Source organism: Macrotis lagotis, chromosome 1 (genome assembly GCF_037893015.1).
Source record: "Macrotis lagotis isolate mMagLag1 chromosome 1, bilby.v1.9.chrom.fasta, whole genome shotgun sequence".
NCBI lineage: Eukaryota > Metazoa > Chordata > Mammalia > Peramelemorphia > Peramelidae > Macrotis > Macrotis lagotis.
Window position 1 is genome coordinate 906,108,071 of NC_133658.1, and position 22,738 is coordinate 906,130,808.

The 22,738-nt window shown below is 55.8% G+C and overlaps 4 protein-coding genes across 10 annotated transcripts in view; 2 read left to right on the forward strand and 2 right to left on the reverse strand.

Annotated features, from left to right (window-relative positions):
- Positions 1-57: 57 nt before the first annotated feature.
- On the reverse strand, positions 58-1,920 carry BLOC1S3 (biogenesis of lysosomal organelles complex 1 subunit 3). Its single transcript, XM_074219299.1, is given in 2 exon segments — positions 58-737; positions 1,765-1,920. A coding segment is annotated over 1 exon segment (585 nt). The 5' UTR covers positions 719-737; positions 1,765-1,920; the 3' UTR covers positions 58-133.
- Positions 1,921-2,222: 302 nt separating this feature from the next.
- On the forward strand, positions 2,223-10,034 carry TRAPPC6A (trafficking protein particle complex subunit 6A). 3 transcript variants are annotated; one of them, XM_074219307.1, is made up of 6 exons: positions 2,230-2,348; positions 6,860-6,927; positions 7,190-7,307; positions 8,575-8,658; positions 8,938-9,031; positions 9,448-10,023. In XM_074219307.1, the coding sequence occupies exons 1-6, from the start codon at positions 2,265-2,267 to the stop codon at positions 9,477-9,479; spliced, it is 480 nt and encodes a 159-aa protein (XP_074075408.1). In that variant the 5' UTR covers positions 2,230-2,264; the 3' UTR covers positions 9,480-10,023. The 3 variants fall into 3 exon arrangements, with proteins under 3 accessions (XP_074075410.1, XP_074075408.1, XP_074075409.1); XM_074219308.1 differs by having other exon boundaries at positions 2,241-2,303; positions 9,448-10,022; XM_074219309.1 differs by lacking the exon at positions 8,575-8,658 and having other exon boundaries at positions 2,223-2,348; positions 9,448-10,034.
- Positions 10,035-10,480: 446 nt separating this feature from the next.
- Positions 10,481-21,554, forward strand: NKPD1 (NTPase KAP family P-loop domain containing 1). Of its 5 annotated transcripts, XM_074219300.1 has the most exons (7): positions 10,481-12,245; positions 12,822-12,991; positions 13,804-13,882; positions 14,025-14,166; positions 15,205-15,630; positions 17,256-17,387; positions 18,565-21,554. In XM_074219300.1, exons 4-7 carry the CDS (start codon positions 14,058-14,060, stop codon positions 20,304-20,306), a joined length of 2,409 nt encoding a protein of 802 aa, XP_074075401.1. In that variant the 5' UTR covers positions 10,481-12,245; positions 12,822-12,991; positions 13,804-13,882; positions 14,025-14,057; the 3' UTR covers positions 20,307-21,554. The 5 variants fall into 5 exon arrangements, with proteins under 5 accessions (XP_074075401.1, XP_074075404.1, XP_074075406.1 ...); XM_074219303.1 differs by having other exon boundaries at positions 13,804-14,166; XM_074219305.1 differs by lacking the exon at positions 15,205-15,630.
- Positions 21,484-22,738, reverse strand: part of PPP1R37 (protein phosphatase 1 regulatory subunit 37) — a 32,774-nt gene continuing 31,519 nt past the window's right edge. Inside the window, exons 12-13 of the mRNA XM_074219306.1 lie at positions 22,299-22,389; positions 21,484-22,214 (exon numbers count right to left, since the gene is read on the reverse strand). Coding sequence (XP_074075407.1) covers positions 22,307-22,389 — 83 coding nt within the window. The 3' untranslated portion in view covers positions 21,484-22,214; positions 22,299-22,306. The remainder of the gene's footprint in view (positions 22,215-22,298; positions 22,390-22,738) is intronic.

Sequence of the window (22,738 nt, forward strand, 5' to 3'; positions counted from 1 at the left end):
GGGGGTGCCCCTTCCTCCCACTGCTTCCCCTCCAGCCCACGGACACTCGGTCAGCTCTTTCCAAAAACATTTTATTGAGGTCTGGGGGGGGGGGCAGGTCCTGGCTCTCTGGGGCCATGGTGGGGGGGGAGCTCTAGGCCCGAGGGCTGGGGCCGGCCTCGGCCGGGGCTCGGATGTCGGGTAGCAGGCGGCAGCTGGCCACGATGTCCAGGCGCTCGGCCAGGGCGCCCAGGTCGCTGCGGGCCAGGCGGATGCTGTGGGCCGCCGCTAAGCCCATGGCCAGCGCAACCGCCAGGCGACTGGCCAGGCCGGCCATGTCGAGGCCAGCTTGCCGGTACACGCTGTGCACCGCCGCGCTGATGTCGTGGCTCAGGTGGGCCTAGCTCTCAGTCTTCAGGTGCTGCAACAGTGAGGCCCCGGCCCCGAGCCTCGGCGCCGCCGGGGCCTCCTCCGCTGCCCACTCCGGTCCCCGGACCACCACCAGGGGAGGCAGGCCCGCGTGGGCCATCAGGGCCACCGGCTCCTCCTCGGAGTCGGTCTCAGGCGCCTCCCCTGCCACGCGCAGCCCCGTGGGGCGGCCCCGGCGGAGCGTGGCCGAGTCCAGGTACAACTCCTCTTCTTCCGACGACGACGCTGCCGAGTCCGTCTCCACGGCCTCTCCCGGCACCACAGTCTCCGCTCCCCGACCGTGCAATCCTCGGGCGGCCCGGGATGCCATGGCTTCTGCCACCCGGGAGCTGCGAGGAGAGGCGGGGGCTTGACTCCAGGTCCAAGGCGTGGACACTGGGGGGGGGGGTTGACTCTAGGTGGACCCTGGGGGGGGCATTGACTCCAGGTGGACACTGGAGGGGAAGGGGGGGGGGCGCTTGACTCCAGGTCCAAGGCTCGGACACTGGAGGGGAGAGGCAGGGCGATCCAGCGGGAGGGACTCCACGAGGGAAGAGACAGGGATGGGGCACGTGCTAGGGTCTCCAGCAGGTAGGGTGGGTGGCAAACTAGGAGGACCCAAGGTCAGTAGGAGAAAGTTGAGGCTGTAAGACTAGAAGGGGTGCCCTGGAGGCTTGGGGGGGGCAGGGACCAAAAAGGGCAAAGGCTTGGAGGGAGGAGAACAAGACCCGTGAGGAGCAGGAGGGAGGGTAGGGAGGGAGGTGAAGCTCCAGGAGGCTTTGGAGTTGGGGCTTGGGCGGTGGGAGAGTTATTCCCAAAATTGCCCAGGAGGGGGACTGGTCATTCTGGGAGGAGGGAGTTCCATGAGGGAGGCCTCCAAAGGAAGAGGCTGCTGTGTCCCAGGGATCATAAGGAAAGGGGGAGGTGGCAAGACTGGCGGGATGCGCAGTGGGAAAAGGAGGGTCATGGGGGGCAACAGGGAGAGAATCCAGAGGTGAGTGATGGGGGGAGGGGAAGAAGCCCGGGGAGAACCAAGCAGGGGAGGGAGGGGGGAATCAGGAATGGGAGACCATGGGGAGGGGGAGAAGCAAGCAGGGGAGGGTCCTGAAGGGGAGGAGGGAATCAGTGTGCGGGGGAGAAGAATCAAGGATGCTGATTAGAAAAAAGGAGAAAATCCGGGAGGGGGCGTCAGAGGAAGGAGAGAATGGGGGGCATCACAGACGGGAGAATCCTGGGCTGGGAGTGGGGGGGCAGAGAAGTGGTCGGGGGGGGAGGGGCCCTTTCTCTCCCCCCAGGAAGCCTATAGAAAGGGAAGGGAGGGTGCGCTCATTCAGGGTCCCAGGGAGGTTGCCGTCCATCCCCGCGAGAGCCAGGTACCGGGCCACAGCAGCTCGCAGCCGGCGCTTTCCCCGCTCGCAGCCTTCCGGGATATGGAGGGGAGGGAAGTCACGTGGAAGCGGGTCGGGATCCGGCTCCTCCAATGAGCAAGGCTGGAGCGAGGCACTGGATCACGTGACACACCGGCCGCTTCAGTCAGGGACGGCAAACGGTTACCGCCGACCAATGGGAAAGCAACAAATAGCCTTCGAGCTACGCCCATCCTCGACCACGTGATAATAGTGGAAGGGGCACAAGGAGGACGTGCAGAGGCTCGGCCTATGAGCATCAGCCTGGGGGAGGAAGAGGGAGGGGCCTAGATCGCCCTGGTCCAATAGAAATGTTGGAAGGGTCCGGAACCTAGATCGAGAGGCTGGAGTCACGTGACTCGGGCTCGAGCCAATGAAAGCGCTGGGTACATCGCGGGTGGGTGGGACCCAAGGAACCCTGAGGCTGGGGGGAGGGGCGCTCAGTGACAGCTGAAGGCGGAAGGGCCGGCCATGGCGGACGAGACTCTGTTCCAGCTGCTTCACACGGAGGTGGTGGCGGCCGCGTATGGCGGGGGCCGGGGCTCGGGAGACGAGGTGAGGCCGGGAGGGCCTCCCCGTGCTCTCACCGCCTTCTGTTCCTTCTGATCCTCCTCTCCCTTCTTCCCTCCTCCCATCTTTGCCCCCTCCCTTCTTTTTCTCCTCCTCCCCTCCCCCTCCCTTCTCCCCTTTTCCCCCATTTCCTCCCCTCCCCCTCCCTTCTCTTTCCCATTTCCTCCCCTCCCCTCCCTTCTCTTTCCCATTTCCTCCCCTCCCCCTCCCTTCTCTTTCCCATTTCCTCCCCTCCCTTCTCCCCTTCTTTCCCATTTCCTCCCTTCCCCTCCCTTCTCCCCTTCTTTCCCATTTCCTCCCTTCCCCCTCCCTTCTCCCTTGTTTCCTATTTCCTCCCCTCCCCCTCCCTTCTCTTTCCCATTTCCTCCCCTCCCCCATCCTTCTCTTTCCCATTTCCTCCCTTCCCCTCCCTCTCCTCTGCCACACTTCCCCTCCCCCTCTTTCTCCACTTTCCCTTCCCCTTTTCCCTCCCTCCTCTTGTCCTGCTTCCAGACTTCTTCCCCCTCCACATTCCCCATGCTCCTCCTTTTCCCTTTTCCCAGCATGCCCTGTTCTCTATCTTCTTCCAATCCATCAATCAGCACGTTTTTATTAAGGCCCCCTGAACACCTGCCCTCATGGAGCTTACATTTTATCGGTTGACAGCATGCTCCTATAGGGAGCAGCTAGGTGGCACCTGGAGTTAGGAGGACCCGAGTTCAAATTTAACTAAATGGGAGACCTTGGGCAAGTCACTTCAACCTGTTTGCCTCATTTCCTCATCTGTAAAATGAGTTGGAGAAGCAAATGGTAAACTACTCCAGTAGCTTTGCCAAGAAAACCCCAAATGGAGTCACTAAGAGTTGGATGGAACTGAACAATACCTGCACATATGGGACATTTTGTGTGCGTATATATAGTTACCCTTTTCACACCCCCCACTTTTCCCCATCACAGTTTCATTATATTGGAGGCAGCCTAAGAAACTAAATGGGAATTTTCCAAGAGTTTTATGGGAAACATATGTGGGGGACAAGAAACAACATAAAAAATATAGCAATTCAGAAATGCATAAAATATATAGAAGATATCGTATAATATTAACATATTCTATCTTTTAATGCCATAATAAATCCTTCTGTGGTACGGAAAGCCAAAAAATTTTACAGAGGATGGCAGGAGGGCAGAGGGGGTGCCGCCCCTTTACTTTTCTTTTAAGCAGCTCAGGATTTTCATTCTTCCACCAGAGCAGGTCACTGCCCTGTTCTGTCACTGGCTATAGTCTTGGGGAGTCTTGCCCAGGGTTAGCCAGACACTTGTGTCCCAAGTGTGAACTGAGGTCTTGTTCTGAGAACAACTCTATCTTACCTCTCCTATAAAATATGTACAGAAGGAAACAAAGTAATCTTTTTTGGGGGGAAGCACTCATTAGTAGCTGGGGGTGATCAGGGCATCTCATTCATGATTAAGAATATAAGCAGGGTAGCTAGGTGGCACAGTGGATGGAACACTGGCCCTGGAGTCAGGAGGATGAGAATTCAGTTCCTGCCTCAGACTATTGATATTTACTAGCTGTGTGACCTTGTGCAAGTCACTTCACACTGATGGCCTTGCATCCAGGGTCATCTCCAGTTGTTTTGATTCCTATCTGGTTACTGAACCCAGAGGGCTCTGGAAGAGAAAGTAAGGCTGGTGACTTAGCACAGCCCTCCTTTGCTCCAATCCAGTTCATGGACTTGTCATGGCATCACCTCCCTGATGTCATGGTCTTCTTTGAGAACAAAGGACAAAAAGAAAATCATCATATAAACAAACAAGGAGCAGCTAGGTGGCATAGTGGATAAAGCACTGGCCTTGGAGTCAGGAGTACCTGGGTTCAAATCCAGTCTCAGACACTTAATAATTACCTAGCTGTATGACCTTGGGCAAGCCACTTAACCCCATTTGCCTTGCAAAAACCTAAAAAAAAAATGCACATATAAATAAAATAAAATTTTATCTGTCCCTTCATACCAGAGAAGAAATCTGAATTATCATGGCATTAAAATAAAAAATGTTAATATTATATGATATTTTCTATATGTTTTATGCATTTCTGAGGAAGAAAGGGATATTGGCAGCTGGGCATTATAGGGAAAGACCCTAAAAGAGGACGTTCGAGCTTAGGGCAATAGGGGTCCCAAGAGGCAGAGGGGGAAAAAGAAGTGACTTTGACGAGATGACCTTTCTTCACTGAAGTGCAGAATGTGTGAAGGGTAGCCTAGAAAAAGGTGGGAGCCAGGCAGCGAAGGACTTTTGATGCCAAAAGGGAGTTTGGTCCTGGGGGAGTTCCACCAAAGCTTTGGAAGCAGAATTGTGACCTGGTCAGTCTTATGCTTGGAGTGTGCATTTGACAGCTGTGTGGAGGGTGAGGGATAGAAAGAAAAGATAAACTATGGGGGGCAGCTCAGTGGATACAGCACTGGCCCTGGAGTCAGGATGACCTGAGTTCAAATCCAGCATCAGACACTTAATTACCTAGGTGTGTGACCTTGGGCAAGCCACTTAACCCCATTGCCTTGCAAAAAAAGAAAATTTAATCAAAAAAGAAAAGTTACAGAGACACCAATACCAGACTTCAGACCAGGCTGAACCATGTGGTGGTTGTAGCTGGGGAGAGATATTGAATCCAAGAATGACCAACTGCTTGGCCATAGAGGGGACTGAGGAGAACTGGGGAAGCCAAACTCACCTCCCCCTTGGTAAATTTGACAAAGTGAAAAAATAAAAGATGGTGCTTTGAGAGAGGGAGGCCAGGAAAAGTGTGAGATTCCGGAGGACAGAAGACAGTGGTTTGGGCTGTTTGGAATTTGAGATGCTATGGGCAGAGATGTCCAGTGGCCAGGTGGACAAAGCCATGGAGATTTTGGAGGGCAAGGCCTGTGGCCTCCAGCAGGAGGGATGGATGGAAGGCAGAGATCCTGCTGTGCAGAAAGAAGAGCCAGGGACAAGGGAGTGCCTGGGAAAGAGATCACTGGTGCCCTTGCAACTAGCACAGTTGTTTACATGGAGGAATTGGAAGCAGGTTGCGAGGAACTGAGAGGTGCCAGAATCTTCTTCACCAAATGACCAGGTGTATATACTAACATAGGTGGACCCCAGTTGTCTCCCCTGGGTTACACTGGTTGCTTCCTGAGGGCAGTCCCCCCTCCCCCCTTAGCTGGCACATGTAGGCCCTTTCTGAATGCTTATAGGTGAGGCTAGAAAGCCACTGGGGCAGGGAAGATGGCTGTTTGTAGGGTTTGGTTGTGGGCTATTGGGGCTGAGCAAAGGCCTTTAAGGATGGGAGAAGATGGAGCCAGTTTGCAGGCAGCAGAGAAGGACTAAAAGAGGTTGAGAATTGGGAGTGGGGGAATGGGAATGGGGGCCGGCATTGCAGAGGGAAGAGCCACCTCAGCCTCTGTGTCTGGAGGAAAGGTTGGTGGGTGACCCCGAGGAGACCCAAGGAGAGGCATTGAGGAGAAAGGATGACTGACAGGCATGGCTGGGTGACCTGAGGTTTTTCCAGGGGACTGTGAGGAGGGGAGACAGGGCCTGGGTTGGTGTCTGGAGGGGGCCAGGAAACTTTGAAACAGACACTTTGGAGATGCATCTGAGCAAGGCAGAAGCTGAGGACTGAGACTGGGGCCCCGGCTCTCTCCTCCTTCCATCCCTCCCATCATCCCTATGCTGGAAACCTCAGAGTTTTGTCCCAGTACCAGATCCGAATCCTGCTGGGCAGTCTTCAACAAGCCACTGCACCTGAAAAAAAGAAGAGCTGAAAGCCCCTAGGCCCCAGCTCCCACTTCAGAGAAGGGAGGGGTTCAGTTTCCGTGGGTGCCCAGGATTTGGCTCAGGGCCGTCATGTAATAGCAGAAGTAATGCTATCTGATGGATCTCTTAGTCTTCCCTCCTACACCTCTTCTGCTTTCATCCCAACCCTAACATTCTTCCCTTTCCCCGGGTTACTCCTCTGCACCTGCTCTCATTTCTTTTCTCCCACTGCCCTTCCATTTCTTGCCCCCCCCCCTTCCTTTGGTCATTCACTGCTTAGGGGGAGCCTTCGAGGGGCCGGATGCTCTGGGTCAGGAGGCGACTGGGCAGGTAGCTTCTTCCCAGCCATGGCTGGCTGCCTTTGTTAAAGTCCTTGCCTATTCTCAGGCTCTCCCCGCTCTGCCACCCAGGCCTGGGCCGTGCTCCTCCACGACCCTTGTCTGACTGGAGCATTGTTTGTGGGTCAGGCAGCTAGGGAGGCTCCAGTTCCAGCCCTGGAGTAGAGGCAAGCCTTGTCTTCTTCCCCTGACCTGGCTGCCTTCCCTAGCAGTTTGAGGGCTGGAATTACAGGTGCCTCAGGGCTCCAGGATTAGGAGTCCAGGTCTGGGAGCAGCCCTTTTCTTTCCTAATCCATTCATCTGTAATTTCTCCTGGGAGGAGGGCAGGTGCCCAGTGTTGATGGCCCTGTCTGAGCCCCCTTCTCTCCACCCCTCCTCATCATCTAGGGACAGAGGACAGGCTTGACAGTCCTAGAGAGTATGGGCTTCCGTGTGGGCCAGGGCCTGGCTGAGAGGTGAGAGCCTGGACTTAGTCCTCCCCAGGGGGGCTTGGGGGTCAGGAGCTACCCTCTTCCATGTGTTTAGACCCTTCTGCAGGGCCAGGCTCCCAGGGAACTAGGAGCCAAAATGGGGGGGGCAGCATAAGGTTTCCTTCTCCCCCAATCTCAGACTTTCCCGGGAAACTGCATCTTCCCCTTTGAGTTTGGTCCCAAATCCCCGAGGCAGAGCCTGGAATCTGCCTCTGTTCCCCCAGTCAGAAGCTTGTATTTCTCCCAGGCTACCTCGAGGGGCGCTGGCCTTCAGAGAGGAGCTGGACACCATCAAGTTCCTGTGCAGGGACCTGTGGGGGGCTGTGTTCCAGAAGCAGGCGGACAACCTCAGGACCAACCACCAGGTAGGTGGTGACAGAGGCAGAGGCTGCTGGGCATCACTCACTGACCTGGAAAAGACTGTGGGTAATTCCCTTCCCCTGAGGCCTCTGGTGGCGCTGTGGGGAGGGAGCCCTGGGTCTCAAGATAGGAAGGGCCCTTGATCACTGCCTTAGTTTCCTCATCCGTCAAATGGGAATCATAAGAGCTACTGGCTCCTGGGACTGTTATGAGGAGACTTCCGTCCTTCCTTCCTTTCTCAGTTTCTCATTTCTAAACTCGGGATTTTGATCCCTTCTCTGCCTCAGTCTCCCTGGGTGGTTAGTTGTAGGCCAGAGTAAGAACAAGTATTCAGGCTTTCCCCTAGAACATGCCCAGGGGGCAGCCTGGGGGGGGGGGACAGTGTCAGGGCCAGGATCCTGTGGGTGAGAAGCAGGAAGGCCTGGAGCTGGTGTCCACACCCGGGAGGTCAGAAGGGCTCCAAAGAGGCTTCATCTCCTGTGCTGATGGTCTATGGTGAAGAAAGGGCCAGAGTGAGTGGTATGGACCCTAGAGAGCCAGATATGAGGCCCCAGTGGCACCCTCTGAGGAGGCCATTAGGACCCAGTGGCAGAAGGACAGGTAGATGTCATCACCGATGCCACCAGCACCAGGAGGGAGCCTGGGCCATGCAGCAGCTGATGCCGAGGGGCTTGCGGCTCTTAGCTGCAAGGAGGCCAAGCCATGGACAGCCACCTGCCATTGAGCCTGCCAACCTTAGGGCTGATCATCCAGAAGTACAGTCACCTGTCTGAAGTCCCACAATGGGAGGGGCTGAGGCAGGCCTGGGGAGCAGCCTTGCTTACTCCCAGGGCTGACTTTCCCTGCACTACCCCCCACCCCCAGGGGCTTTCAGACCCCAGGTCTTAAGGTTGTTGAAGCCTGAGGCTTTTTCTTGCTGAGTGTGTTGTCAGGGGTGCATGGGGAGGGGTCTATCTGTGTGTCTTTGCTGGCATGGGAGCAGCTATCAGAGGGGCTAGGGGAGAGGCAGCGGTGGCAGCAGATTGTATAGTTTGGGAGGTCAGGAAAGAGGAACTTTCAGGGTGACACAGGGTAGGGCCCCCAAGAGGAGTTGGGGCACCTGCCTCTCAGGGCAATGCCAGACCAGGCATCCCCCAAGATTTTTCTTGGTGCCAGGGTTCTGAGATTGTCTAAGTGAGGAGCCTGAGGCTTGGGAGACTGCTGACTGGCTGAAGGGGGGGCAGCTGACCAGGTGACCCTCAGGCCTGTACCCACTGGCAATCCCCCCTCTAGGGCACATACATTCTGCAGGATAACAACTTTCCCTTCCTGAAGCAGATGGCCCGGGGCCAGCAGTATCTGGAGGAAGCCCCCAAGGTAAGGGGAGTACTGGGGGACCTGGTAACAGAGAAACTGCCTACTCTGCCCCTGGGTCCCTCTGTTCTAGTTCTGATGACCGGCCCTGGGCTCTAAGAGTGGGGAATAGGGTCTTGTGGATGTGTCCCCCCCCGCCACTCCACATGCTCTGACTCCTCTCAGTGGTCCTCAGCCTGCCTCCCAGGATGCCTCCTGTCCATCTTTCTGGCTCTAGGTTTAGGGACCGTCCCCCCTTTCTCCTGGGCCTCCAGCTGATCCAGTCTTGTCTTTCCCCTCCAGTTTCTTGCCTTCACCTGTGGCCTTCTCCGGGGGACCCTCAGCACCCTGGGCTTTGAGAGCTCTGTCACAGCCAGTGTGGCTTCGCTGCCCGCCTGTAAGTCTCCTAGAACGGGGCTTGGGAAGGAGCCAGCTGAGAGGGAGAGGTGGGGAGTCAGCAGGCCTGTGACCAGATGGGGCCAGAGACTCAGGGCTTGGGCCACAGACCTCATTTCCCTCCTTGCAGATCTTGACTTGGTCATTGTTGGGCCATCCCTTTCTGAGGGGGAACTTGGCCCAAGCCACCCCACAAGGTTGTGTCTCAGGCTGCCTCCTCCCTGGGCCTCCCCAGCAGAGTGGGCACAGTGGGAGGGATGAGCGGCCATCTGGCCAGCCAGATCTCAGAGAGGGTCAGTCATTCCCACTCAGCAGGGAGTGAAGCCCAAGCCTCAGGGTGCTTCTGGGCCCAGGCCCTGCCACTGGTGACTTCCCCACTGTGTACCCCATCCTCACAGGCTGCCTTTCTGTGTTTAGGTAAGTTCCAGGTGGTGATTCAGAAGCCTTGAAAGGACCCAGCTCCAAACATAACCCTTCCCTGCTACTGAAGCCCCAAAGCGGGATCAGGCTTAGCCAGGAAGACACCGCTTCTGGGATCGTCCCTTCTTCGAGCCTCCCGAGCGGCCAGTCTATGGACAGTTCTGTTCCCAGAGGGCTGCAGATCTTCATCCTGGTGCCCCAGTTTTTGGTGTGGCCCCAGGGACCAAGGGGAACAAATCTGGGGCCCCTGCAGGGCACAAAGACTGGGCAGTGGGAACAGCCCTGGTCACCCCATGGTGCTGTAGCAGCATCTACAGGCTTCTGGTCATCTGGATCTCCAACTGCTGGACAGATACTCCCCATTTTCCTGAGCCCAGTAGGGAGAATGAGCCAAAGGGCCCCCAGCCAGGATTGGGCATGGGGGTTTAGGTGTCCCCACAGGGTCCTAAGAAGGCTGGTGGTCCTAGAGTCAAAGGCACATCAGAGTGGGGAGACTGGGTCGGGAGCCATGGGTGGGGAGTGGTCCGGGGTTCTGTGGTCATTTCTTCCCTCTCTAATAAAGCCTGATCCTGGGCCCGGTGCCTTGGCCTCTCTTCCGCTCATCTTCCCTGGGTGCTCTCTGCCTGCTGAGCCCGTAGAATGGATAGGCTTGGAAGGACTCCGAGGAAGGCGCCGGCTCCAGTGGGTGTAAACAGGGCCCTAATCCACTGCAGACAAGGAAACAACACAATGCATCCACACCCACAGACACAATAGGGGACACAGGTGTGGACCTGGCTGCCCAATCCTACAGCCTATGAGCCACGACCCACTGAGCTGTCGGGCTGTTGTTGGGGCCCTCCTAGTCTGGCCACCTGCTCAGCCTAAACCCACAGGAAGGGAGAGCCCCCAAGGCTTTCTGTGGGATGGGCTTCTTCCTAGCCAGTACACTGAGAGGAAAGTGGTGGAGCTTGTACCCTGACATGGTGAGGAAATGGGCTTGGGGGTAATGGTTTGCAGGGTGGGAATGTGGGTCAGGTTGGAGGATGCCAGGCCGGCTCAGGGAGATTCAGCCCAACCCAAGTTCAGAGCAGTCCAGATATCGGTCTTCTGGCCCCAAGTGGCCAGTGTGCCCTCTCCCCGAAGGCTGTCTAGTCTGGCTCTCTCCTTGGAGGACCAGTCTTTGGGGGTTGTGACCCAGACTGGGGTTCATGGAGTCCGCTGTTAACAGAATGTAGGCAAAAAGGGGTTAAGCCTTTATTTACAAAAGAGAAAACTAATTCAAGATAAAATGGGACTGTCCCCGTCACATGGCTGGGTGAGAGTGGCAGGGGAGGGCTTACTGGTCAGCAGGCCTCTGACCTCCACATGTGTAGGGATGGTCTGTGCTTTGGATCCCCCCCAGGGCCTGGCACAGACTGGCCAAGTGAGGCTCTTTTCAGAGGCAGAATCTGCTCAGAGCAGCCCCTTGGCAAAGTGGGACATAGTGGTGATGTACATGAGGCCATGTACCACAAATGACTGGGGAGACGAGACCCCCACCAACGGGACCCCCGAAGAGTGAGGAACAATTTTTAAAATTTAGTCATGAGAGGTGATGACTTTTAGTGGGTCAGTCTCAAAAGTCAGGCTGACCTGGGTTCAAGACTCACCTTTGATCACCTGAGAGCCTGGACTAGTCACTTGGGAAAAGATGCTGAACCTTAACTGTCTCTCTGGGCAGACTTTTCAGCCCTGAAACCTCAGGTCTGCTCCAGACCTGGGTCCCCCTCCCACTGTCCTTCCCAGTCACCCAACCTGATGGACTTGGGAATGTAAATAGGACAAAAGATCTCCGGGCCAGTGAAGAGAACACGATACACAACAGGAGGGCTCTGGGAGGGAGGGGAGCCAGTGCCCAGGGGCATTGATGGAGGGCCATGACGACCTAGCACTTGGGGCAACTTCCAGTGGACAATGTGGGAGGAAGCAGCCCTTCCCCTGACCTCCGGGTGGGCAGAGGGGCACACCAAGGCCCAGTGACCATGCAGGATGGGGGCCACTCCAGGAGAGCAGCTGCTGGGAAACAAGAGCAGGCTCAGGGGGAGCCCTCTCTTGGACAGGGAGTAATGGTGTGACCCCGCAGTGGGGCACTCTACCTAAAATGAGGATGTTGGATGACCTCTGAGGTCTCCTCCAGCTCAGAAGCAGGGAGTCCCAGCTGGGCTCGGCCTGGTCAGCCCCAGCTCAACATGTCACCTGTTGCCACTACATTTCTTGTGAGAGGAGGTGGGGGGAGAGCCTTGGCCAAGTTTCAATGAAGACTCGGAGGAATCTCAGCTGTGCTGATAAGACAGGAACCAGTATCACTTATCCAACTCGCTGGGGAGGAACAAAGAAGGTGGGAGTGGGAAGAAGAGTGAATCAGGGAAGTCTTCCTGGAGGAGGTGGCTCTCCAAGTCAGGTGGTCATAGAGGTTGGGCAATCCTGCTGAGGAGGGTGAGGGCGGACTGAATTCAAAGAACAGTGAGTCAGCATTTTGGTTTGTCCTGAGTCTTACTGGGGGGCTCTCAGGAGAGATCTGGATCTGAAGGAAGTTGGGCTGGGGGACTCCTGAATATCCGGGTAGAGGTTAGACCTTCCGTCGTCTCACCAATCATGCTGAGTCATCAATGAAGGAATGCTCTTTCATCAACTAGGAAAGCATTGCCATTGGAGTTTCTGGGCACGACGGGTTGGTGGGATCGGAGGGAACTGCCGGAAACTGGCCGAGCCCCACTCTTCTGGCCTTCAAAGATCCTGGGCTGATGATGTAACACTCTGGCTCACCTAGGAAGGTACAATGAATCCCTGCCCCTCCCCCTCCAGCCTTTTTGCAGCTGTGCTCACTGACTGGCATGTCCAGCAGCCAGTGCAGACAGGGGGTGGGGGGAGGAAAGCAGGGAGTCTGGTCAGAGACCCAGTCCTTTGGAGCTCAGAGCGGGTGGAATAGACTTGGGGCAGGATCAGAGACCAAGCTTGGCCTCTCCCCTCTCCATCTGAGCTAGGAAGGCAGAAAGGGGGAAGAGTCCCTAGGTCACCTGGTCACTGTGGCAGTGGACTGGTGAGGGGAGTGGAAGGAGCCAAATGGTCACCTGGGTAAGCGCAGCTCAGAAGGGGAACAACGGGGACACTTCCACGTGTTGGAGGGGCAGCATTAAGAGGCAGAATGAGGAAGGGCCGATTTCAGAAAATCCGATTTCTTACTTGAGGCAAATGAGAGGAGGGTTCCTATCAGTTAGAGCTATCCGAATGGAATGGAGGGTTTAAGCAGAAAAAACTGGGGGAGGGAGAAGTCCACTGGGGCTTTGACCCACTTAAGCTTGGTAGGCAGAGCCCTGGCCCTCACAGTCTTGCCATTGTGGCATACACAGATGAACAAATGGGCTCAAAGTTGCAGATGATGGAGCTGATCTGAAACCTAGGCCTAGTCCTGCCCAGTGATTGGCAACCTGCTGTGGGGCTGACCTGCTTCTAGAACTCCTTGGGTTTCCCTGGGAAAGCCCATTCTCCCCATGAGTCTTCAGTCTGCCCTCTTTGTAAGGTGAGATGAGCCTAGACAATTGCTAAGGTCTCCTAGTGAATCTCTTCCCTCCTTTCCCTTTCCCTTCCCCTCATCTCTCTCCTCTATCCTTGGACTCATGTCTTCATTCCTTATCCATGGGCCCTTAGTTCCAGTTCATGAATGAATTGAGGAGGCTGGCGAGTGAGTGGGTGGGTGTGCCCAACACTACTTGGCTTGGGGCAGGGGTGGCAATGGGAACATCCCTGTAGTTGGCGAGGGTGGAGGTGGAGACGAAGGTGGGAAGACCGGTTAGGTTGGGTTTTTTAGGGCTTCTCTGGGCCTAACCACTCAGTACAGTGGGGCCCAGGATGCAGCTAGCACTAGGAAGGAACCGAGGGCTCTGCTGAAGCTGCCTCCCCACCAGGTATGGGATTACAGTGGACAGGGGAGGGGAAGAAAGGAAGAGGGGAGGGATGAGGGACCAGGCTCCCCAAAACTTCACTTGTTCCTCCAAATTGACCCAGTTCCTAAGATCTCACTTTTCTATCCAACTTAACCTGTCCCCTCAGCTATTATCTATTCTTCAAAGCCACCCAGTCTCTTTTCTCTTCCAAGAACTTTAGCCACCCCTAAATATCCTTAGCTCTCCAAGCCTCAACCTCAGATCTATTTCATCCTTCCCCATCTTTTCTCCTCCCTAACCTCACCCTTTACTCTCTTCAGTTTTAACAACCTTAAGGGGACATTTATTATCCTCCCAACTTTGAGAAGGGTCCGAGGGATGGATGGGAGGGAGTGGGCAAATATGTTTTTCTCAGATCAGTAATGCAAATCTTTCCCTCACTTTACAGACAAGAAAACTGAGGCTCAGTGGGGGAATGATTTGCCAGATGTCAAAGGGTCAGCTGAAGAGTCAAGGCTAGAACCCTGGTATCTTAATTCCATATTGTTATCTTTGAAGTGGGGTCTCACTACCACCCTTTTCAGGCCCCTCAGAATCTTTGGTGGGGGAACACGTCCCACCTTGTCCTCTTCCAAGTCTTGAGCCTCTGACTTCTCTTCTTATTCCTAGCAAGAGGTGGCCGACAAGGCACACGACTTTCCTATGGCCAAGTCCTATGCTTCCGTGGGCACCGTTGGGACAATGCCCTCCACGGGCCAGACACGCTTCCGGCTGGATCGCTTTGTTGACCCTGAGAGTTATCAGGGCAAAGGTAGAGGGTGTCCTCCTTGGGGTCCCCGACAACCTGGTTTAAACCTTTCCTTACAGAGGCCCTACTCTGATGGGGTCACTAAAGGGCTTGAATTTTGAGGCAGGAGTGAGCTTGGTGGGGATCGGGGGCTCAGTATCGTTAGCTTTGAAAATCTTCCTGGAAGGGAGGGATGGAAGCAAAGGACGCTAGAACTGTCTTAACTAGGGCAGCGGTTTATTAAAGTTGCACTTTGAGGTGTGGGGTGTGGGTAGGGGAATCACCAATAAACGATGACCGTGATAGTATACCACCTTCTGGGGGCCTTTGGTGGGAGAGGGAAACGGGAAGGGCAAACAGCAGAAAAGCAGGGGAAGGAGGGATGCACCTCAACAGCAAGAGGAGGGTGGAGAAGGGGCTCTGGGTGGTCCTTTACTTCCCATTAGTTGTGCCTCCATCCCTCTGGTCCCCTCTCCTTCTGCTGCAGAGAGGGAGTGGGGGGGCAGCTGCCCCTCTTCATCACCTCCCCCCTTTCTTTTGGACCTTCTTGGGCAAGTTTGCCCCATGCCACACTCTCTTCTCTTCTCTTCCCTGGAAGAACCAAGGAATGGAGGATGCCCCTCTAGGTTGGCTTCGACAACCAGGCAGCCCTCCAGGAGGGCCTAGGAGAGAGGATCACCCTCTACTTTTGGTTTTCCACTTGGCCCCTTCCCCAATCATCTGAGCAGAAATCAACTCAGGAGACATGAAGACAACTCTCCCTCCTTCCATCCTCCAGGCATCATGACCTGCTGCAGCCGGAAAGGACCTCAGACCATATAGTCCAACCTCCTCATTTTGCCAAGGGGGTGGGGAAGACAACTGTAAAATCAAGGAGACGCTGCCAGTCAGGACAATGGGGTCAGGAATGAAATCCGGGGATTAGGCCTTCTGGCCACAGCCTCTCAAATTTCTTCCCATTCTGAGCATCTCTTTGCCTCACCTATTTCTAAGGGGCTTTGGTACCCAGTCCTCTGTCCTCTGCTCCCATCAGGTCATGGCACTCATCTTCCTTCTTTCTAGGATTTCATCACCAGCGACGTCAGGATGTATCAAGCTCGCGGCCTCCACCCATGGCCTTTGCCCATCATACCCACAGGTCATGCCCAGGGAATCCCCGGGCCTGGTCACCTTCTTTCCAGGCGCCCAGGAATGGAGGCTATTGGCATAGGCAGTCGGGCGCAGCCTCCTTGCCCCCAAAGCAGCCCCTGCGGTACCGGCATTGTCTGGGTGAAGACTGTACCCGGAGCTGCCCAGTGGGCAAAGGCCATCAGACAAAGACAGCACGAGGCCGTCCACCACTCGGGACTCCTCCTCCTTCTGCTGCCATCTTGAATCCAGACTTGCCCCCTGTCCCAGTGGCTGACACCACCCCTGAAGTCAGGGGTCCCAGTCCTACCCGGCCCTTCCCAGCTCTTGGAGCCTGCAGTGCCAGCTCCTTCTCTGGTGGTAGTTCTCATCTCTCAGATACTTCTCCTGGGCTCTTGGCTCTTCCTTCAACTCCCACGTTCTGGGAGCCTCTCATTGGTCTTTTTGGGCAGGGGAACATTCCCTCCCGCTACCAGCCTTTTGGGGCCATTAGCTTTCTCAAGGCAGTTCATCTTTCTAGGTCTCCTCCAGGGTTCTGTGCTAGCTCTGGTCCCTGAAGCCATCGGTTCCTCCTGGGGGCTAGCTCTTCCCTTTTGGAGTCCTCCCCTTATTCCTTAGCCTAGGCTGTAGGGCACCTGCTTCAATGCAGCTGCTCTGGTTTGGGCTCAGAACCTGTCATTTCTTGGTCTCTTCCTCCACCCACCGCCACTCTGGGATGCTTTACCTGACCATCCAACCCTGCTTCTCTTCATAGCCTCCAGCCTGGTAGGAGGGGAGATAGATCACTTTGACAAGAGCCTGTGAGGTCCTGTTAGCTGGACACCAGTGTAAGATTGACATTTGTCAGTAATAGCCGAGGAGTAGGAGTGTTCAGATGTTCAATCACAGGGACCTGATGGACAAGAACCAAGTGGGAAGCAGGGCTCTGGTTACTCTCTTCTGCCACCTACTGCTTCCACTCAGGATGGATCTTTCCTGGTTCTCCATTCTCTCCACCTAAAGGCCCCAGCCCCTTCACCAATCCCCCATCCAGGCTCTGAGGGATAGCCTGTTTTTTCTTTCATGCTGCAGGAAGGGGTCATGAGATCTGGCTGCTCTCATTCTTCCCATCACTTGAGGGGCACAAGTTGGAAGTCCTCTGTCTAGCATTCAAAGGTCCTCTGCGACCTGGCATGTCTCCATTTCACGGCTCCAGTCAAACAGGCAGCTCTGTCCAGGAATGTCTTTTGTGCTTGCCTACCTCCACAAGTTCGCTTCTGCTGTCCCCTACACCGGGAATGCTCTCTCTTGAGTTCCAAGTCATTCTTCAAGACCCAACTTAAATGCTACTTGCTCCAGAAAGCATTCCCAGATTTCCTGTTGGCAATGACCTTCCCCAGCAGATTGTAAACATCTTTGTGTTTGCATGTTCCTACCCTCTGCATCATATAACACTGTATTAGTTATATGCTGATGCTTGGCCATCCTTCTAGAACATCAGCTTCAATAGAAGGTTCTGCAATGATCAGGAGTTAGGGATGTCGAGTTAGGGTCAGGAGTCAGAGGGAGGATCCCAGACAAAGCCTTGTCAGTCCACACTTGCATTCAGTTACGGTTGTGCTCAAGGACAAGGTGAAACGGGGACAGCCGGGTCTTCCAACTTGGAGATGAGTTCAGGGGCACAGTTACTTCTAGGGGAGGAATGCAATTAGAATTTGGGGGAACATATCAAGCATGGGGAGTTAAAGCAGTAGGAGTAACTTACTATTAGTACTGTGACCAGAGTTGGGGGTTCTGTGGGCAGTACAGGCATCCTAGCTCACTGATTCCTCCTCCTGCACTGCATCAAGGGAATGGAGAGAAGGGGGCCTAGGTGTGTGGCTGCTTCTGGGGAAGACGGTTACTTTCTTACTCTGGTGGGGGGGGGGCTTCTGTGTGTGGTCTGAAGATGGGAGGGGGGAGGGGGAACCTCAGCCATGCCTCACAGCCCGTCCTTTCATCTACAGACATAGTGACAGAGGATGATGTTTACTGCAACTGCCTGTCGAAGACCTTGTGCCATGTGCCCACCCCTGTGACGGTGGGCTTCTATGCCCCCTTTGGCTGCCGTCTACACATGATGTTGGACAAAATCACAGGTAGTGGGGAGGGGGGCCAGGGGGCAGACAGGGAAGAGCATGGCACACACAGTGGCCTATGGCAGCCAGTGACTGGCCCCTTCACACTGTTGTGGTCCAGTCCTCGAATCCAAACCATTTCCTTCGTGACCAAATCAAGTCATCTCTCCCTTCTGTTCCCCAAACACTGAGCCGGCCCAGTCACTGCTGACTGCAAGGCCTCAATAGTCTTCTTGGTGGCCAGGCCCAATCCGGTAATGACCCCCAGCTTCTCCTTGATGCATCTGGGCTTTGATCTCCAACCCTAAATCAAGCCTCAAGGCGAGTTAGTCTCAGCCCCAGTCCTACTGCTGCTCCTAGTACTGGACGCAATCATCCCCCTAGCCAGAAGCCCGCCTTGACCACCCCTCTCAAACCTAATAGCACAGACTAAATGGATTTGCTTCAGTCCAGTCAATCCAGATTGACCTAGGGACTCTTCCCCCTTCTGCCTCCCTAGCTCAGATGGAGAGGGGAGAGGCCAAGCTTGGTCTCTGATCCTGCCCCAAGTCTATTCCACCCACTCTGAGCTCCAAAGGACTGGGTCTCTGACCAGACTCCTTGCTTTCCTCACAGACATCTAGTCTCCACCCCAATACCAACCCAAGTTGGGGGGCAGCTAGGTGGCACAGTGGATAAAGCACCGGCCTTGGAGTCAGGAGTACCTGGGTTCAAATCCAGTCTCAGACATTTAATAATGACCTAGCTGTGTGGCCTTGGGCAAGCCACTTGACCCCATTTGCCTTGCAAAAAAAGAAAAACACCTAAAAAAAAAAAACCAAACCTTAACAGTAGCCCTAAAACATTGTCAATACACAGGTTGGTCCAGCTCCAAGCTCTGCTCCTCAGCCCTAATCCTGGCCCAACCCTAACCCAATTCCAAACCCTAATCTTGAGCTCCAACCATTCATTCCACAACCTTTATTGAGTCCCTGTGTTCGGGCACTTGGAGAGAGATGAAATGACTAAGTCTTGGCTGGCTCCTCAAAGTCCAGCCAGCCTGGTCCACAGAAGGTCGCCCCAGAACCTATGCCTCCCAACTTCAGGCAGTGAGGAGGTGGTGGTTGCTTCTTTGTGGGTGGGCCCTGAGGCTCCTGGAGTGCCTGGGGTCCAGCTTGGCTGACCCCTCCTTCCACTTTGGCTCTTCCCTTCCCCTAAGCTCTCATGCAGAAAGAGGCAGCCCAGAGGGAAGTGGAGGAGCTCCAGCAAGTTCAGTGGAAGCCTCGCCAGGTGCACGGCTGGGGTTTCCCACGGCTCCTCTGGTACCTGGTCTTTTACCAACCCGTCATCACGGAACTTCACCTGCGTAGGAAAAACGTGCAGTTCCTGTTCATCCGCTTCAGCGCCTGGCAATACGCAGGCACGGACAAGCTGTGGGCTGGGCTGGTGACCACTCTCTGTGATGGTATCCGTAGCCATTATGGGGCTCTGCCCTTCAGCCTCTACACCGTGGTGGGCAACAAGCCAGCCATGACCCCAAACTTCTGTCAACGTGAATGGCACTGCCGTCGCAGGGTGTGCCTGATCATCCTGGCCCTGGCTGCAGCACTGGCCCTAGGCATAGGCCTCCTCTACCTCTCCATCAGTGGCAGAGGGTCCGGGCGGGAAGGAGGCAGCCATGGAAACGTGCTCAAAGTGTTTGGGGGTGCAGCCACCACTCTCTCGGGCTCTGGCCTGCTGATGGCTCTCTACTCAGTGGGCAAGCACTTGTTTGTGAGCCAGAGGAAGAAGATCGAGAGGTTGGTCACAAGGGAGAAGTTTGGAAGCCAACTTGGCTTCATGTGTGAGGTCAAGAAGGAGGTGGAGCTGCTCACCAACTACATCTGCTTCCTGGAGATCTTTCAGCGGCGACGGCTGAGGATTGTCCTAGAGGTCACAGGCCTCGACACCTGTTACCCAGAGCGTGTGGTAGGTGTCCTCAATGCCATCAACACACTGCTGTCAGATAGCCAGGCCCCATTCATCTTCATCCTGGTGGTGGACCCCTATATCCTGGCCTCGTGCCTCGAGAACGCTGGCTCCATGAAGGGGGTGGCTGACAATGGCTACCTCTTCCTCAACCGCACGGTCACGCTGCCCTTTTCTGTGCCCATTATGGGGCGCCGGACCAAGCTGCGTTTTCTGGAGGATGCTGTCCAGAGCCGGGATGACCTGCTCTACCGGGCCATCACACGGCAGCTGCAGGGCAGCCAGAAAGGGGCCTCCCCTGGGGCCGAGGGCACTGAGCTGCTCCATGTAGAAGTGGCAGGGGGGCAGGACCAGGGTCGCATTGAAGCTGAGGCCGGGCAGCGCATCCAGGAAGCCCTCTTCTGCTTGCATGATGAGCAGGACTGCCTCTATGAATACATTCCGGACAACGTGGTTTCCATGCGGCGTATCGTCAACACGGTGCCCATCACGGTTAGACTGCTGCACGAGTACCAGGCCCGGGGCGGGGACATGAAGCCTAGTCCACGTCAGGCTGTGGCCTGGGTGGTCCTGGCCAATCAGTGGCCCTGCCGGCTAAGCTGGGCCCTGCAGTGCCTAGAAGACCGTCAGCAGATTGAGGGTGGTCCGGACCCCCAAGCTCCCCTCTGGGGCATCTTCTATGACAATAGCCGAGAACTCCACACCATGACTAAGGCCCTGCAGAATGTGGTGGACCTGGATGGTGACCCAGAGCTCTTTGCCCGTTTCCTGGGCATTGACTTCCCTTTCACTGTGGCAGAGGCTCAGAGTCTGCTCTGCTGTACTGTCAACCTAGACCACTCCATCCGCCGCCGGATGGGGCTCATCCGGAGCATCCGTGCCCTCAACCCGCCAGGCAATGAAGCTCATAGCTCTGCCTCCCACTCTGAGAAGCCACTCTCCCCCCAGCGGCACAAGCCATTCCATGTTGGCAAACCTAATGCGGTCTCCTGAATTGGGGGGGGGGGGGTGAAAGGAAGGTGGGAGAAGGGTCCCACCCCCTTTCCCAAATGCTGATGATTAAGGCAGTAGCAGCCAGTCAATGGGTCAAGGCCTGCAGTGCGAGGCCCTCTGTCCTGCAAACTACCCCTGCCAAGAAGGGCAGGCTCAGACAGTGCTCCCTCACAGGACACACGACTCCTTTTCCACCTCCCAGTGGAGCAGTGTTATTACCTCGGGGCTCAGGTGGTCTCCCAGCATTGTGTGTATGTGTATGCATGTATGGGGAGACCAAACTGGACTCCCCCCCTTCAGTGCAATAAAGACATGTCACAGTCAGACCATACTTCAGAGGCAACCGCCCCACTGTGGTAGCAGCAGGCAGCCCTTCAGAGGGAAAGCCTGGGCCGAGAGAGAGGTGGGGAGCGTCTGGAAGAAAGGCAGCTTTAGAGGAAGACCGAGGCAGGAGAGGGAAGATTTGTGGGACACGTGTCCCAGGCAAATGAATGACAAGTGTGTGTGGGCCCCAGGGAATGTCTGCACCCAGGCGGCCCCACCCTGTCCTGCCCCACTCAGGAGGCATTTCCGCAGGATGCCCCCACCCCAGCATCTGGGATGAGCTCACCTTGGTACCTCCCAGGCTGCTAATTATGGCTCTGCCTCATCTGGGGCAAAGGAAGTAACTTCGGGGGGGAAACTCAGCACTCATCTCCCAGCTCTGGGGCCACCTGTCCAACCAGTTATTTATTCAGTCTCAGAACGGGCAAGACATAAGGGATCAAATGTGACAGAGGGACACTGACCCAGGGACAGGAAGGGCCTTCCTCCAAACCATCCAGTCAAGGAGAAGAAAAGTTGGGCCCCTCCACCAAGCTTGGAGCGGGGATTTGGCCTCCACAGGGTCCAGGCTCAAGCCTCCCCAAGGCTCCCTGTCAATGCCCATTGCAGAGAGCTGTTGTCCTCAGGGGGACAGAGGTTGACAGTGAGTGGACCCCTCGAGGCAGGCCCAGGGAGCTCAGTGGGAGAGACTTAAAAGACCCTGTCCTTTCATGTTGCTTACTTGACCTTGGTCCTCCTGCTTCTCCTCTGCTATGGCCAGAGTTATCACAGATGGAAAACCTGCTCTTTATAAATGATGAATGTTTCCATTAACCCCCAAGAAGGAGTAAAAAGGACTCGGGGCTACCCATGCTGGCGACGGAGGCGTTTAATAGAAAAAGTCTGACCAGAGATGTGTGCCGCAGGGAGAAAAGAAGGGCCCCCCAGGGTCTCCTCCCGGCCCATCCCCCTGCTTCCTCTCTCTGAGGCCTATCTCCAGGCGGAATGCCAAGAAGCAGACTCCCAGCCCCTGCCCGGGAGCCCACCCGACCACCGGGGTGGTGCCAGACACCTCCTAGCTCCCTGATAAATTTATTGCACTTGAGTAAAGAGAGCTCTGATCTTCAGCCTCTCGGATCCCTCCTCCATCTCCACCTCGGTCCCACTCTCATCACCACCCCCCCACCTCCCCAGCACCTCTGCTCTAATGCTCCTCAGTCCCATCACAGATCAGTACCGTTCACCATCACCGGCCCCTTGGGGCTGACCCAAGTTGTGCGCACCTCCCTCCCTGTGCCTCCCTGAGAGAACCCACCTCCTTCCACCCCGGGGGCCTGGCTGTCCGTCTCTGGTCCTTCCTCAGAGCGGGGAGGGGGAAATAAATAGAGGTGCTTAGATGGGGATCTGAGGGACCAGGGAAGGAAGGGGGCTGAACTGCTTCCCAAGGGTCCCTCGTAGTGTTTCCTCAGGCGCCTGCTCCCCCAGCCCTGGGGGGCCACACTGGCCCAGGACGGGCCCTCATCCTGGAGAGCTGGAATGGAGGGCAGTCTGGATCCAGGGCACAGGGCGGGGCCTCAGATCACTGAAGCCTGACCAGAGAAAGATCTTGGGGGGAGAAGAGAAGGCATGAGCTGGTCAGATGGCCTTTCCTCTACCCCCCCCACTTTTGCCATCTTCCCTCCCCCTCACCTCAGGTGTCACAGTGTCTCCTGTCCTGACTCCTGACTGGCTTCCAAAAGTAATTCTTCAAGCTCCTTCTCATTCTTGGAGCAGCTGAGTTCTGTGGGTTCAGAAAGGAGCAGAGGGAATTTCATGAGAATGACCACCCCTCTGTGCTGGGCTGGCCATCTGGATCCCAGGGTCAGCATGATGAACAGCAGGATGCTACCTGCCCCCCCCATCCCCAGCTGAAGAACTATCCTGAGTGGGAGCTTCATGCCCTGCCATCCTTGGCCACACCTAGGCTGGTGACACCCGTGCCTTTGGAAGGATGGTTATGTGGCACGAGAGGCTGAATGGGCCCTGCCCAAGGTCCTCTCATGGTCTCCCAGACCAAGGTTCTCCTTGCTACTTTGAACTGATGTCAGGGCTTTAGAGTGTGCATCTCCTAGGATCTTGGGGGGGCAAAG

Coding starts and splice junctions, on each gene's coding strand:
- TRAPPC6A (XM_074219307.1), top strand. CDS start 2,265: ATGGCGGACGAGACTCTGTTCCAGCTGCTTCACACGGAGGTGGTGGCG. Junction 2,349..6,859: donor GCCGGGGCTCGGGAGACGAG/GTGAGGCCGGGA, acceptor CTCATCATCTAG/GGACAGAGGACAGGCTTGAC. Junction 6,928..7,189: donor GGCCAGGGCCTGGCTGAGAG/GTGAGAGCCTGG, acceptor TATTTCTCCCAG/GCTACCTCGAGGGGCGCTGG.
- NKPD1 (XM_074219303.1), top strand. CDS start 14,058: ATGGCCAAGTCCTATGCTTCCGTGGGCACCGTTGGGACAATGCCCTCC. Junction 14,167..15,204: donor TGAGAGTTATCAGGGCAAAG/GTAGAGGGTGTC, acceptor CCTTCTTTCTAG/GATTTCATCACCAGCGACGT. Junction 17,388..18,564: donor GATGTTGGACAAAATCACAG/GTAGTGGGGAGG, acceptor CCTTCCCCTAAG/CTCTCATGCAGAAAGAGGCA.